Source organism: Cetorhinus maximus, chromosome 5, assembly GCF_964194155.1.
Source record: "Cetorhinus maximus chromosome 5, sCetMax3.hap1.1, whole genome shotgun sequence".
NCBI lineage: Eukaryota > Metazoa > Chordata > Chondrichthyes > Lamniformes > Cetorhinidae > Cetorhinus > Cetorhinus maximus.
In genome coordinates this window covers 117,161,297-117,176,618 of record NC_135883.1, presented here as the reverse complement: position 1 = coordinate 117,176,618, position 15,322 = coordinate 117,161,297, and the positions used below count along the sequence as shown (strand labels likewise).

Below are 15,322 nucleotides of genomic sequence, written 5' to 3'. Positions count from 1 at the left end.
GCTAAGGTATTCTGTGTGAACACTGCTCAGAGTGGATAAAGGGAATGATTGCGTAAAAGAACATTTTGCTTGTGACTGTGTTCCTTGTACTACTGTACAACCTCACTAGCTTATATTTTTAGAATTTTGTAACTTAAAATACAGTGCAAACATTTTATCCCTGGTTCTAACCACTTATTAAACAACCAGATATAAACTTGTTTTACAATGTAAAATTTGTATTCCAAGATCAATTAACAGCACAGTTTACAAAAAACGTTTTGACAGTTTTCTTCTTTCCAAACACAGCTTCTGTTTAAAGGCAGTGTTCCTATGTTACAGACACATTTACTGACCTTGACATTAATTTCCATTTGACCGGGGCCTATAATGTATGTGATGTTTTAGTATCTTTGAGCTGTCTGCCATATGTACTCCACCCTTAATGACAGTTAGATGTGATTCAGGGTGAACTTTGTCATCAAACAGGAACTATGTTTATATACAGACACCACTGGGATATGCCAAGTAGCCAAACATCCGCTCAGGAAATGTTCCTTTTGGGAGGCTCCGTTGATGTCTGTAGACCTAGGCTGCGGTAGAAGCAGCAATGCTTGTTTACAGGAATGTTATTCTACAGTGCTTTTGTCTAGAATGGATAGACACTTTGTCTGGGAGCTTGCAAGAAATAGGTGTCACCATTGACTCAGTGATGGTGCTCACACTTCTTGAGTCAGCAGGTTATGGATTCAAGACCCACTCTAGAGACTTGAGAATAGAAACTTGGCTGATATTTCAAAGCAACGCTGTGGGAGTCGGAGGGGCTGATTTTCAGACAAGATGTTATACTAAGGTCCTCTCAGGTGGATGTTAATATCCCGTGGAAGATGAGCAGGGAAGTCCTGGCTAACACTTATCCCATCCATCAGCCAACACCTAAAAGAGACAATGTGATGATTTATTCCATTGCTGTTTGCAGGATCTTGCTGTGTTTGGCTGCCATGTTTCCTACATTACAACAGTGACAAAAACAAATGAGAAGCCAATTGCAGGCATTAGGTGTACTTCTGTTCCTTGGCTCCAAATTAATAGTGTTTCACTTTTTTTGGCAATCTATGATTTATGTTGTCCTTTCACCATTGATGCCAAGATGTGTGATCACTCCTGCTGCACTGAAATTCAGGTCAAGCTGCCTGGTTTAAATTTCAAACAATGCTTGGCAGTTAATTGTCAGTCACCATCAGTGGTGCATTCTCCATAGCAACAACACTTGCCAACCACTTGGCACTCTCTTTGCATACAGTATTGTTGTTTTCCCCCTTATATTGTTATTCTTGCGAGTGTCCTGATGAGCACAAGATGAAAAGCTTAGACATGCCTCTTTTTTCAGCAATATTCAAGATATTAGAATATACGCTGGATGAGGGACTTCAGTCACCATGAGCGGTAGTGCCGCCACTGACTGAACTGACTGAAACCTGAAGGACATAACTACCTGACTAAGCTTGCAGAAAGTAAAGAGGACAAGAGGCAATAGCCTACTTGACCTTGTCTTCACCAATTTACCTATCATAGAAGTGTCTGTCCATGACAATATTGGTTTGGTGACCATTGCATGGTATTTGCATAAATTGAGCCCTGGCTTCACAATGAAGATAAAAACATCAGGTTATATCATGCTACTACTGTGCTAGGTTAGATTAAGCACGGCTCTAGCAGCTCAAAACTGGGCATCCGTGAGGTGTTGGATGCCATTTGCAACAGCAGAATTGTATTTCACCACATGTTAGATACCTGAGGAGCAACCATGACTCATTCATGCTGAGACAATAACACTTGCTTGTCATGTTCCAGGTGGACTTACTGGATGATTTGTTTGGAGATGATATAACTATAACTAAAAACTTTATTGAAGTTTGCTGGGAGACTAGGCAAGGAACTGTACAATGAGGTGCATTCAACAATTTGAGCCATCACTCAGCATGTCTTTGGTGTGTCAAAAACTCAATTATGCTGCCTCAACAGATCTAGGTGGTAAGGCGTCATGTACTCTCTCATGGTTCTCACAAATTTTGCCAGAACACTTCATAATTTTGCCTTGGCCAGAGGGATCCAGGTGTAGCAGCTTGATCAATACTAGACATGAAGGAGAAGAGGCTCATTTGGAAAGACCCAGCAATTGGAAGAACACCTGCTGCTTCTGGAAAAATCAGGAGCAAACTAACAGGGACAACTTTTCGTTACCTAAAATGAAGAACCTCCCCTGAAAACATGGCATCATACCTAAAAGCTCCTTCTCCTCAGTTCTGTTGAAGGGTCATGAGGACTCGAAACGTCAACTGTGCTCTTCTCCACCGATGCTGCCAGACCTGCTGAGTTTTTCCAGGTATTTCTGTTTCTGTTTTTGTTTTGGATTTCCAGCATCCGCAGTTCTTTGCTTTTATCTCCTTCTCCTCCGGCAGCTTCTGACTTTCGAGTAAATTTCACAGATAATCACAGGCCCAGCAAAATAAGTCAAGCATTAAGGGCCAAATTTTAACTCTGTGTAACTGGTTGGGGTTTTCAGTGAGTTAAAATTGGGCCCTAAATCTTGAAAATGTTGGCAGCATCTGTGGACAAAAACAGCTGAATTAATGTCTTCATCAAAACTCATCTACTCTCTACACAGATACTTCCTTGAGTGTTTCCAGAGTGATTTTTTTCTTTCATACTTTGAGAATCTGCAGTTCTTTTGCTTCTGGGATATTGAAACCTGCGGAACTACTAAGACTTCCACCTCCTCTACCGTCTGAGCCCAGCCACAAATGGATCTTTTTGTTGGGTGTCCACACTTGCGTACATATATTAGTTGGACCTTGAAAGCATGTGCATGCAGTGGGCAGAATTGCCCACCTATTATGGTTCCATCAGCATGTTAGCCTAGAGAAAACCTAGGCCTGGATCTTTAATAAAATCGTAATTGATGGTTGACAGCACTGATTATATACACTAGTCACTTTATTTAGCTAATTACTCCAGAACCTACTTTAGTTTTGCAGATATCACGTTCAACATATCTACTTCTATCAAAACATGGAAATTGATCCAATTATGTTGACAACATGTGAAGATTTTAGAAATGTGATGTAAAATAAAAGGGGACTAAGACAGCAGCATAGAATACTAATGCTGAACAATGACACCACTATTTCTTATGTTTCTCTTGAATCTGTTTTCCCAGGAAATGCACGAGTGAGGGGGCAAGCAGGGCTTCTCTCTGAGCGCCGAGGGTCGTACCCAGTCATTGATTTTCGCCTTCTGAATAGTGAGTACCACAACAGAATACTTGAGACAAAAACCCACAGGGTCCAGAGTTTTTTATTCACAGCACATGGCTGCTGCTTTTGCTGAATTCCTGCAAGTGGATTCTTTCTTGTGAATTTGCAGTAAAATTAAAGTGAGGAAGTTTACTGTCTGGCCATTCATCATGGATTCCCCTTTTGAAACAAAATTGCATTTGTGTCAGAAATTGACTGCGCTAATTAACTGCATGTCTTCAATTATATCATGCGTACTTAAAATTTGAATTTAAATAAGAGATGGGTCCCATATATGAAGTACAAATGGCAACTGTTTGAAGAAAAGCCTCCGGCCCTGTGAGCCAATGCTGTTGTTTATTGCTTCACATCATCCAAATTGCCCGTAGGTTAACTTCTATTACCTCATCAACTGAGAATTTTCTCTTGAAGAGAAGTATGTTTGGTAAAAGGTTGACTGCAGTTCATCATCCTGTGTACCAAACATACTTCTCTTCAAGAGAAAATCCTCAGTTGATGAGGTAATAGAAGTTAACCTACGGGCAATTTGGATGATGTGAAGCAATAAACAACAGCATTGGCTCACAGGGCCGGAGGCTTTTCTTCAAACAGTTGCCATTTGTACTACATATATGGGACCCATCTCTTATTTAAACTCAAATTTTAAGTGCCCATGATATAATTGGATACATTTTATTAAAATTTGGTTTGGATATCCCATCTAGCAAGCCCCCTAAAGTACTGCTCACAGAGAACCTAATTAATGATTTTTTTTATTTTGGGGAGGGAGAGGGAAAAGAGAGAGGGCCATTTTGTGCAAACATAGATCATATAAGCAGGAGCAAGCTAATGGCTATGTTTGAGTCCATTTGCGGAAAATTAATAGGGAACCTATGACAAATTTTAGTGTCTAGAGATCAGCCCCCGATACATGCTAACTCTGCCCTACACTTTACAGATAATAAGAATCACTTGTGCTGTTTTCAATGGCAGTGTACAATACTTGATTAAATCAATAGTGAATCGAACACAACCCTTTTTTTCAAAAGAAACACACTCTGACATTGTATATAATTAGCAAAAATTGTAATAATTGCTGGTCTGCTTTACAGCAAAGTGACGCACGTACTAATGTAGGCCCTGGCAGTGACATCCCTACCAATGAGCTCAATAACAGCAACCAGTTGTGTGTGTCAAATACTGTACGCTAATCCATTTTCAAGCATATGTAATTCTTGGCTTGCATGCTTTGAAGTGTAATTCTGGATCTTTGCAAATCTCTTGGAAAATTTTCATGTCAAATAATCTCTGCTATTGGCAAAGCACAAAATTAAAGCACTCAAATGATTAAAGTCCATTTCCTATGCTGACTCTGAAGCATTCATATGCACACCGCACTGTAGCACCTGCTTCCGGCTTCATGTAGTGTAAGCTTCAAATAGGAAACCTTCAAAGAGAATGAAGCACACACATTGACTTTATTAAATTGCTGGAATGCTTTTGACGTATGAAAGGCTTTGTTTTGGATTGCTCAAATGCAAATTTGCAATGTCTTATTTAAACAGCACTGAGCAAACATTTGTGATAACGCAAAGTCTTTGGCCGTAACTTCCATACTCCAGGGCAGTGTAACTGGGGGGTACCCCAAAGATGCGCTGGGGAACCCTGCCCCTGGAAGTTCCCAGGTAAGATTTGCAAGGCAAATGCCCGGGAAGTGCAAACCTTCGATGCCCTGCACTGGGCACCCGTCCAAAAATGCAATATAAATCACAAACTTCAGATAGTTCCAACTGTGTTACAGCAGTAGTTACGCAAAAAAGGTTAGAAGAATGGAAAGCACTTCCAGCTTCTGGGTAACTAGTGTATAGACCCACACCAACCCTCCATGGGACGCCCCCACCCCCCAATGACCATCTCCCACAGGACGCCCCCGACACCCCCACCACCCCTTACTACCCTCATGCCCCAAACTACCCCCGCACCCACCCATGGGGCTCTCTCCCGACCCAAGGAATCCCTCCCACAGGGAACTCCCCCACCCCTGACTAACCCCTGCCCCCATGGGACACTCTGGCATCCCCAGGACACCCCAAACACCTGACTACACACCCCCCACCGATCTGGCCCCTGGCCCACCCGACCTGACCTCCCCCCACCCACCCCCCGCCCCCCCATCCTCCCAGCGACTGTCCACACCCCCCCCGCTGACTGCCCACCACCCAACCATCTGCCCCCTCTGCTGACTGTCTGGCACTCTTCCCCCAACTGTCCAAACCACACCACCCCCTTCAACTGGCACCCCCAGACCCAGCCACCACAACCACCCCCGCCACCAGATGTCAGACACCACCCCTCACTCCCGCCCAGGCTGTCCAAACCCTCAACCCCCCTGTGGCTGTCCAACCCCCACTAACCACCCCCTCCACCTAGTGCCTGACCACCCCCACTCCCTCTGGTTGCCCGACGCCCACCCCAACCCCTGGCCGTCCAACTGCACCCCCCCCCAACCAACCAAGTGCTTGACCCCCACACACACCACCCCCCGCAAATTCTAACTACTTACCTGAGAAACCCACCTTCTCCCTGGCTGGACCTTTAAACTCACCTGATTTACAGCAGCCAGTGCCGTAAAAAAGGGGGTGTGACCTCCTTGCCTCCAATTCAGCAGCGCTTGAATTGAAGGCCTCAGGAACACGTTACCCTGCACAAGTCTTGCCCGGCCTGAGTCAGAAGGTCGGGCGAGACAGGATCGAAAAGATTACGAGGTAAAAAAAGAATGAGTGGAGTGGCAATCCGACTCTGATTACCACTCTGCGAAATCCTGGCCGAATTCAAGTTACTAATTAGGAATTCTTACTCTTTTGCATGCACTATTATTATATTTAATGGTTATATTTTATTTCTGTGTAAAATGTTAACTGTCTATCAAAAAGCCACTCCTTTGTGCTTTACATATTGTGAAGTCTTTTAAAGCATTCATATTTACAGTTTCACTACATGTACCACATGGAGGACATTTTCTTCTATTGTGTATCAAGATCTCAAAATGTTTACCACTTATTAGTTCATTAAAAAGTAATATCAGGGTAGATTATTTTGGATTGGCTTGTTTAAAACAAAACCAAAAATTCCATGTCAGTAAGCTCAAGACTGTGACTTTCTTTACTTGGTATGTACATGAAATCAGCTGGCTCCCAACATTCAACGACATGTAAAGGTGCATAGGCTGGCTTGATTTGGCATGTATGGCCATGGGGAGTGGGTGAGCAGGTTTCAGGGCTGAGGGCAAGAGGGCCCAATGTCTTAAGAAAACAACTGGGACAATGTCCCAGAGAACCGAGGCAAGCCTTTGAAACAGCCCGCCTTAGCACTTGGCAGTCCCAGCAGCCATCTCCTATCTGCATCCGGGGAAAGCTGGCGTGACCCCATCCCACCATTTGGGGCACTTTTTCCTGAGAGGGGCATGGCGAACCAGGAAATTTCCCAAACCTTGCGACCTGACTCAGGAGTGAAAATCCAGGCCAATCTTCATGAACTCCTCGTACTTACTGTTGGAGGTGAGGGTGGAATAGACAGGGAAGAGGCATTTAAGAAGATGGTTTGCAGTGGAAAAAAGAAGCTGGAGGTTCTCTTTGCATTCCAGGATAGTCCTGGAGTTATGAATTGCTTTCGCAGACAATAGCAGGACCAAGTAATGTTTATATGGTCCAACCAGATGTGCTGGTGAATGGCTAAGCCAATTGTGCCCCATCTCCTTTCAGGTATTCATTCTTTGGATTTAAGGGAGCAGGGATGAGGGCCCTACCAGGGGGAATGACCAAGGTGAAAGAGAATCTTGTTTTTATTGGGGACTAGGGCATCAAAGGTGTAGGTGAGGGTACAGTTGAGAGGAAGGAGAAGGCATTACCTTAAAATGGACAAGTCCCCTTCAAAATGTAGTCTAACTTAAAGGAGAAAGTAATTGTTGTAAATGTTCTGTAGATGAAGTGTTGGTTCCAAGTGCAGTACATCTTTTTCATCATTAAAAAAATCTCCAAATATTCCCATTTGTAGGGTTAATTTGTGGAGTTATGTTTAGTCTTCCATTTCATCCAATAAACAATGCAGTGATTGTGATAGGATGTGAGGCCAGGGGGGATCCTTTATCATTTGGTCTACTTATTATCACTGGTCTTAGTTCGATCTGTTAGTTTTTGGAACTAATGTTTTTCTCCGTCTTTTAGTTCTGTGTATTTATTAAAAAGCAGCATGTTGTAATTGATGAAAATGGAAAAGCTTAGGTTAGTGATGCAATTTGGCATAGTTAACAAGGACAGAAAGAGAGAGAGGGGAATGGAAGTCTCAATTTTTATAGTATACTGAAAAAAAGGAGGCTAAGAAGCATATCCCTTCTACATGTGGCATATTGTTGGCCATCTTTTAAAACCAATCAAAGCCTATACGTATAAATTTTACATCAGCTGCACCTCTTTGTTGCACTTGGAGGTGTCCCATTTGTATTTCATTGACTCAGAAAACATATTTTTATAAAATTCCAATGACATTTGAACGAATCGTGACTGAACAGGCAGAGAACTTTTCAAAGAACTGGTAGCATTTTTTTTAAATGGACAGTGAGCCATTTGCTGCTAGTCTCCTCTCTCACTTGGCCTCTCCCCAAATGAGGATTTACATGCAACTGCTAGTCTGAATACAAAGGAGTGGAAAGTTAGGTGGTGTGTCAAAAGTGCTACTGATTCATGATTGCCCATTTTGCATGACTGCCGAGGACAATTTTTCACCCCAAACCGTTATACAGCAACAGGAATTAGCTCTAATGGATTTCAGAATGTGTCTATTTATAATAATTGGTAGCTTTGAAGACACAGAACAAGTTAAACACAGCTCCACTATACAGTATAATGTATATAACATAGTCCAGTACTTCTCTAATTGTGTAGCAGTATACTCTACAACTTATTGTAAGCAACACCATGGGAAAGTTACACAGTATAAACAGATGTAACTGTTATAATTTAATGAGACCAATGCTATTTTTGATTCAGAGTGCTTTATGGCTGCTTGCCAATGGGTGAATAACCTGCTCCTGGTTTAGGAACTAGGAATAACCAAATCAGACTTAATAATATATCAAGCATGCAGGCTACATTTTGTAGGATGCATTTAATTTGTGTGTCTTTTTAACTTCCAATTATTTTTATACAAATGTTTCTCTCTTTTTGTTTAGCAACTGCACATTCAGGTGAAATTGGCACAAAGAAAAGGGTGAAAAGACTATTGAGCTTTCAGAGGTATTTTCATGCTTCTCGACTGCTACGTGGCATTGTACCACAGACGTGTCTGCACTTACTGGATGAGGACTACCTTGGACAAGCCAGAGTACGTGAGATTTTAATTAACATGATTTCAATCATCCTTCATTAAACTGGAACCAAAGCTTAAAAACTTTTAAGACACTCTCTAGATTTTGAGTTGCAATAGGTTAAGGGGTCTTGGCTCATGGTGGGTCTTGCCCCTGAGTCAGAAGGTTGTGAATCCAGGCTCTACACCAGGAACCAAGTTAGCTGTCCAAATAATAAACTACTCACTGGGAAGGGAAAACAGGAGGTGGCCATTTCAATTTCAACGCAGAGTGCATGTCAATCAATGTAAGGGAGCAGGTGGTTAGATTTGTTTGAAATATCAAAAGCAGTTATCTTTCTATCAGCCAAAGCCGTGTAAATCATTGTTGGAAAGATGACAGCACAGACTGACAGTACATTTTGTGACATTTTCGTTGCATTATGACACTTTCTCCATTGAAAAAGTTATGTGATGCATGTGAACTAAAGCAGGTCAATGTAAGGCTCAATTTAGCTTTAAAGGACAGAACCCTATGATGAATGACTACATAAAAAACACATTTACATTACAATATAGCACCTAATCGAGACATTTGAAGGTGCAAAATCATTTTATATCAACCTTTCAGAACGTTCCAGCAGGCTTTCCATTTTCTTCACAAACTCTCAAACCTGGTATACCTTCCAAAATCCCACACCACCAGACGAAAATAGTACGCAGAGGAAATCTGATTTTCATCCCCCATTTAAAATGGGGAACTAGACCTCAGCATGGCGGGTGTGCGTTTTGCACACTAGGCATTCCCGGCACACCATCAGGCCTGAGGAAAATGGCAAAGGGTCGGAATGCAGAGGAAAATTGGATTTCCTCCAAAAAATAACCAAGGCCTGGGTTTTCACAGAGTCATAGAGACTCTGCGCCTTATCCAAAATGGCGAGGCCCCAGGTCCGCAAGTCAGGCCCCATTATCTGCCACAACCCATTTTTGGCGCTGGTGGGGGTGGGAGAAATGAGGTTGAGATGGATTTCACACAGGTACATTTCGCGGAAGCAGAGGCATGTTTAAATGTGCAAACAGAAGCTATTTTTGTCACTGCCATTTCCAGAACCCGACTCACGTGACTTAGGACTTTACAACAAAAGTTGTAAAGCTAGCGGGAGGTATTTTTGGAGAGCACAGAAAGTTTAAAGAAGTGCCACAATAAGTCCACTAGCACAAATATGGCTGACACCCAAGGGAGTTGGAGGGTGGGGCCTGTGGCCTTGGAAGGGCCTATCTTTTTGGCCATCTTCACTCGGACATCCAGATAGGAGGAAGGGTAGTGTGCCAGATAAGGGGATGAGTGCACATCGTGCCAAACAAGCTGCTGAAATGAGGAAGACACCATTTTATATATGGGTCACAGAGGCACCTGGGAGGGAGCAACATGTGGCAAGAGGAAGAGGACAAGGCCAGGAATTGGAGGCAATACAATGTGAACCAGACAGGAGGAGGAGGAGACCACAAGGTTCTACCCTGAGGTAAAGATATACTGAATCTGAAGGTCTTAAATGGACATGACAGGAAAACAGCGCAGAAGAAGACTGAGATTAACCATAGAAATGGTGACAGAGATACATGTCACAATGCAACAAGATCTGGCACCACAGCCTGCAGATCCACATGCTCTGCTGCTGGCAATTAAGGTCACAGAAGCTCTAAATTTTTATGCTGTTGGCCTGTTCCAAGGGTCTGCTGCAGACCTCTGCAGCATTTCACAATCAGTTGTCCACAGGCGTATCAAGGCAGTTACAGATGCCCTCTTTGCTCAGATAAACATCCCAATGGATGTGGCTGCACACACGCAGAGGGCTTCGTGGAAACCACAGGCTTCTCTCAAATACAGGGAGCTATAGACTGCACGATCATCACCATAAGGGCACCAAGTCGTCAACTGGAGGCCTTCATTAACAGGAAATCTTTCCATTCCTTGAATGTGCAGGTGGTGTATGACCACACCAAGAAATTCCTGCACATATGTGCACGATACCCAGGATGCTACTATGATTCTTTTATACTGAGGAGTTTGTAGCTGCCTCGGCTTTTTCAGACATCAACACAAGTCCATAGTTGGTCTCTGGCAGACAAGGGGTACCTTGTCCTTTAGGCGGCCACACATGAAACCCAAAAGGTAGTACAACAACAGCCATGTGCTGAACTGCAACACAATTGAGTGGGCCGTTGGCATTTTGAAGATGAGTTTTAGGTGCCATGACCATTCTTGAAGATCACTACAGTATTCTTCTACAAGGGTCTCCGGAATAACTATCATATGCTGCATTCGGCACAACATGGCGCAGCGGAGGGGCCTAGAGAGGACAGAAGTCAGTGCTATAGTTATGATGTCTGAGCAGGAGGACAATGAGGAGGAGGTGGCCCTCTGTCCAGGATAATAGAGATGACGCTGAGGAGAAGGAAGAGGGCAGCAAAGGGAGGCCACCTGAGGAGCAGGCCCATGTAGCCTTGGCAGATTCTTTACAGGAGGGGGTAATTATCAGAAGCCTCTTAATACAGAGAGGATTCTCCCAGGCTCTTGAAATGTCACCGGTTACTTCAGCCAATCCTCAGAGAGCAACTTCCATATAATTAAACACAGATAAAAACAAAAAACTGCGGGTGCTGGAAATCCAAAACAAAAACAGAAACAAAAATACCTGGAAAAACTCAACAGGTCTGGCAGCATCGGCAGAGAAGAGTACAGTTGACATTTCGAGTCCTCATGACCATTCAACAGAACTAAGTAAAAATAGGAGAGGGGTGAAATATAAGCTGGTTTAATGGGTTGGGGGGGTGGGTGGTTATTGGGACAAGCAAGCAGTGATAGGAGGAGATAACCAAAAGATGTCACAGACAAAAGAACAAAGAGGTGTTGAAGGTGGTGATATTATCTAAAAGAATGTGCTAATTAAGAGTGGATAGAAGGACAAGCAAGGTACAGATAGCTCTAGTGGGGGTGGGGTGAAATAAGACTAAAAGGGCATAAAAGGTATAAATAAATGATGGTGGAATACATTTAAAAATAATGGAAATAGGTGGGAAAAGAAAAATCTATATAAATTATTGGAAAAAACAAAAAGGAGGGGGAAGAAACGGAAAGGGGAGGGGATGGAGGAGGGAGCTCAAGATCTAAAATTGTTGAACTCAATATTCAGTCCGGAAGGCTGTAAAGTGCCTAGTCGGAAGATGAGGTGCTGATCTTCCAGTTTGCGTTGAGCTTCACTGGAACAATGCAGCAAGCCAAGGACAGACATGTGGGCAAGAGAGCAGGGTGGAGTGTTAAAATGGCAAGCGACAGGGAGGTCTGGGTGATGCTTACGGACAGACCGAAGGTGTTCTGCAAAGCGGTCACCCAGTCTGCGTTTGGTCTCTCCAATGTAGAGGAAACCGCATTGGGAGCAACGAATGCAGTAGACTAAGTTGAGGGAAGTGCAAGTGAAACACTGCTTCACTTGAAAGGAGTGTTTGGGCCCTTGGACGGTGAGGAGAGAGGAAGTGAAGGGGCAGGTATTGCATATCTTGCGTTCGCATGGGGAGGTGCCATAGGAGGGGGTTGAGGAGTAGGGGGTGATGGAGGAGTGGACCAGGGTGTCACAGAGGGAACGATCCCTATGGAATGCCGCCAGTGGGGGTGAAGGGAAGATGTGTTTGGTGGTGGCATCATGCTGGAGTTGGCGGAAATGGCAGAGGATGATCCTTTGAATGCGGAGGCTGGTGGGGTGATAAGTGAGGACAAGGGGGACCCTATCATGTTCCATATAATTAACCTTTAACTTGGAAGCCACATCTCCTCAGGGAAATTCCCGACAAGAAAGAAAACCAACAGAACATCAACATGGCTGAAACCATGACCATCATAACCCTTGGCCTCAGCATAGTGAGCACAAATACACCTTGAGCAGCCCTTCACAACTTGGACCATGCGCATAAATATTAGAGGCTGTCAGTGAGCTGGAGAAGACGCAACCTTCTGCCTAGTCAAACAATGCTCACTATGCCAAGAGTGCTAGCAGGAAGCATAAATTTAGATCCACGACCTTCAGATATGATTATCTGTGCTACCAGTATTGCAGCGACTACACATGGTACAGAGTGATGCCACCCGTGTGTTTGCCACTCCTTCAACTATCTTCCAAATTACCCATCCACCACTGGCCTCCAGTGTCAGCAGTGTGTTACATCTACAACATGCAATGCAGTCGAACATCTTGGCTCCCTGTGAACCTACGGCTTGCACTACCTAGAAGACAAAGGCTTCAAATGTAGTAGAGAAACCACACAAGCATGTTTCCCTGGTTCATACATGGCATCTTGCCATGCAGGGAATCCACTTTAGCCACTGTGTAACAATCATGTGCGGATGACTGCCCAAAATTCCTGCTTGAAGTGCACATGATAAACTGATCATTGAGCCTGATCATTGGTCCTCCCTTAAAAACAATCATTGATGGACAAGAAATGCTACAAGGAGCATCGCAAGTCATAACCCTTGGTGTACTACTACCTTATCTAGGAAACAGTTTGCCACTGCCAGACATGCATGGGCACATCCTTGCTTCTGATGGCATCAGCAATAGGTGGACTTCAGCATGCAGTCTTCAGTGCAAATGGTAAGAACCTCATTCATTCTGTAAACATTCTCATTGAGAGTATTAGTGTACAAACAGACCAAGAGCAGAATTTTTCTTTTGTTGGGCAGCGTGTGCCCGAACCGAACAAGAGTAAAATAGTGCACGATGACGTCTTGGGTGAGCGTCCCAATGTCATCGCGCACTCTCGCAATATTTCACTGGGCGCACGCGAGAGGTGGCAGCGCCTTCCGTCAATTAAGAGCCCTATTAAGGCCCTTAATCAACTCATTAAATTGGATTTTTCACTGCCCATCCAACCGTTTGGTTGGCGGGCGGGCGAAAAGACCACGAGACCTTTGGATTTTTTATTGAAACATCACCCACAGGCGGGATGAGGTTTCCAACAGGAGCCAAAAAAAAACAAATGTTGAAATCTCATTTATAACATGTCCCTGCTCATGTCACAAAGTCACATGAGGGGCCATGTTCACCTTAGTTTTTAAGTCTTTATTTGTACTGTTATAAATCTTCAGCTCCCTGAGGCAGCTTTGTACACGCTCGCTCTCCTCTCCACCCTGATGGCCCTCAGCGTTGCAGAACGCAGTTCACACTGGCTGGCTGTAAATTGGCCATCCAGCATGAAATCGCGGTTGGGACCCGATCGCGGGCGGTGGTCGGTATCAAGATCACTCCCAGGCCTGCCCACCGCGCCCACCCAACAAGGTAAAAATCCTGCCCCAAAACATTCTTTGTAATAGAAGTGTGTCTTTACAACATACTTAACTGTGATGTCAACAAAGTGATATGAAATGAAACCATGATGAACCTATCCGTGATCGAGGTAACACTGTGCCCTGTACTCATGAACGCTCCTATGTAGTGCCTCTCCCTCCAGCCCCATGTTGCCTCGGAGGAGGTGGAGGCTGACTGCTCAGTTGGGCATGCTGTATGGCAATGAGGAGCGGGCTGGCTGGCCTCATCATGGAGGGACCCATCGGGGACTTCAGACTGCGGCCTCTGCATTTCTGCAGCGGCAGCCGTTGTCACTGCGACAAGTAGCATAAACAAGGGTGCTGGTGAAAGGGCTGGGGAATCAGAAGAAGATGGGAGTGCTGGGATGTCTCAGAACTTTCACCCTCCTCACTAACCTCCACAGCCTTAGGTTGGCTTTCAGGTGGGTTAGCTGGAACTGGCTTCTTGAGCGCAGCAGTCATCCATTTCAGCAACCGCAATGCCACCAGTGCAAACGTCCTGTTAGGGGGACGCAGTTCCTTACGTATTCCATGGCTACCAGCAGTCATACTCTGAATGGACAGCTCCAGGCCACTGAGTGAGCCTTGCACCCTTTGCAGGGAGTTATGCAGATCTTGCATCCACCTCGTGTGATACTGCATGTGTCTCTCTGAGATTAGCCATTCTGTCATGGTTGGAGCTCATGCTCCATGAGCCCATCATTGTGACGGACTCCTCCACTTGCAGCATATGAGCTCGCACTATCTCAGGGAACTCCTCTAGATTTCCACACATCTGCTGCTGAGGCTCCCAAGTACTGTGCCCCACAAGGTAATTCCTGAGGCCCTACCTACCTCCATGCCTACTGGAACATCATCATGACTGTCCTCTGAGGGGCTCTATGCACAGCTCTCTCTGACTCAGACACCTCCTCCTGCACTCCATCACCATTTACTGAGATGAGGAGAAATTTCTTCACCCAGAGAGCCTGTGGAATTCGTTACCACAGAAAGTAGTTGAGACCAAAACGTTGTGAGTTAGTTATAGCTCTTGGGGCGAAAGGGATCAAAGGGTATGGGGAGAAAGCGGGAGCAGGCTATTGAGTTGGATGATCAGCCATGATCATAATGAATGGCGGAGCAGGCTCGAAGGGCCGAATGGCCTACTCCTGCTCCTAGTTTCTATGTTTCTATTTTTCTAGCACATGCCATTGATTCTACCTGTCCGCTATACTCCTCCGATGTGCTAATAGTTGTGTTGGTAGAGTGTGGGCTAGTCAGTTGCGATGCTGTCTCCTCAGACATCTCTTTCTCCTCCTGTTGCCTAAGGGACGAAGCAGCCCGTGGTGGGGGTGGGGGGCATGGC

At 44.6% G+C, this 15,322-nt stretch overlaps 1 protein-coding gene across 7 annotated transcripts in view; it reads left to right on the top strand.

Annotated features, from left to right (window-relative positions):
* The window catches only part of LOC144680873 (3',5'-cyclic-AMP phosphodiesterase 7B-like), a 189,668-nt gene that overhangs the window by 122,638 nt on the left and 51,708 nt on the right, over positions 1-15,322 (top strand). For 6 of the 7 annotated variants that reach the window (XM_078542356.1, XM_078542358.1, XM_078542357.1 and 3 more), the window contains 2 exons: positions 3,200-3,283; positions 8,503-8,654. In XM_078542356.1, the coding sequence (XP_078398482.1) occupies positions 3,200-3,283; positions 8,503-8,654 (236 nt within the window). Of the gene's footprint in view, positions 1-1,871; positions 2,014-3,199; positions 3,284-8,502; positions 8,655-15,322 lie in introns of those variants that run through there. The other variant, XM_078542359.1, reaches the window with a different exon arrangement.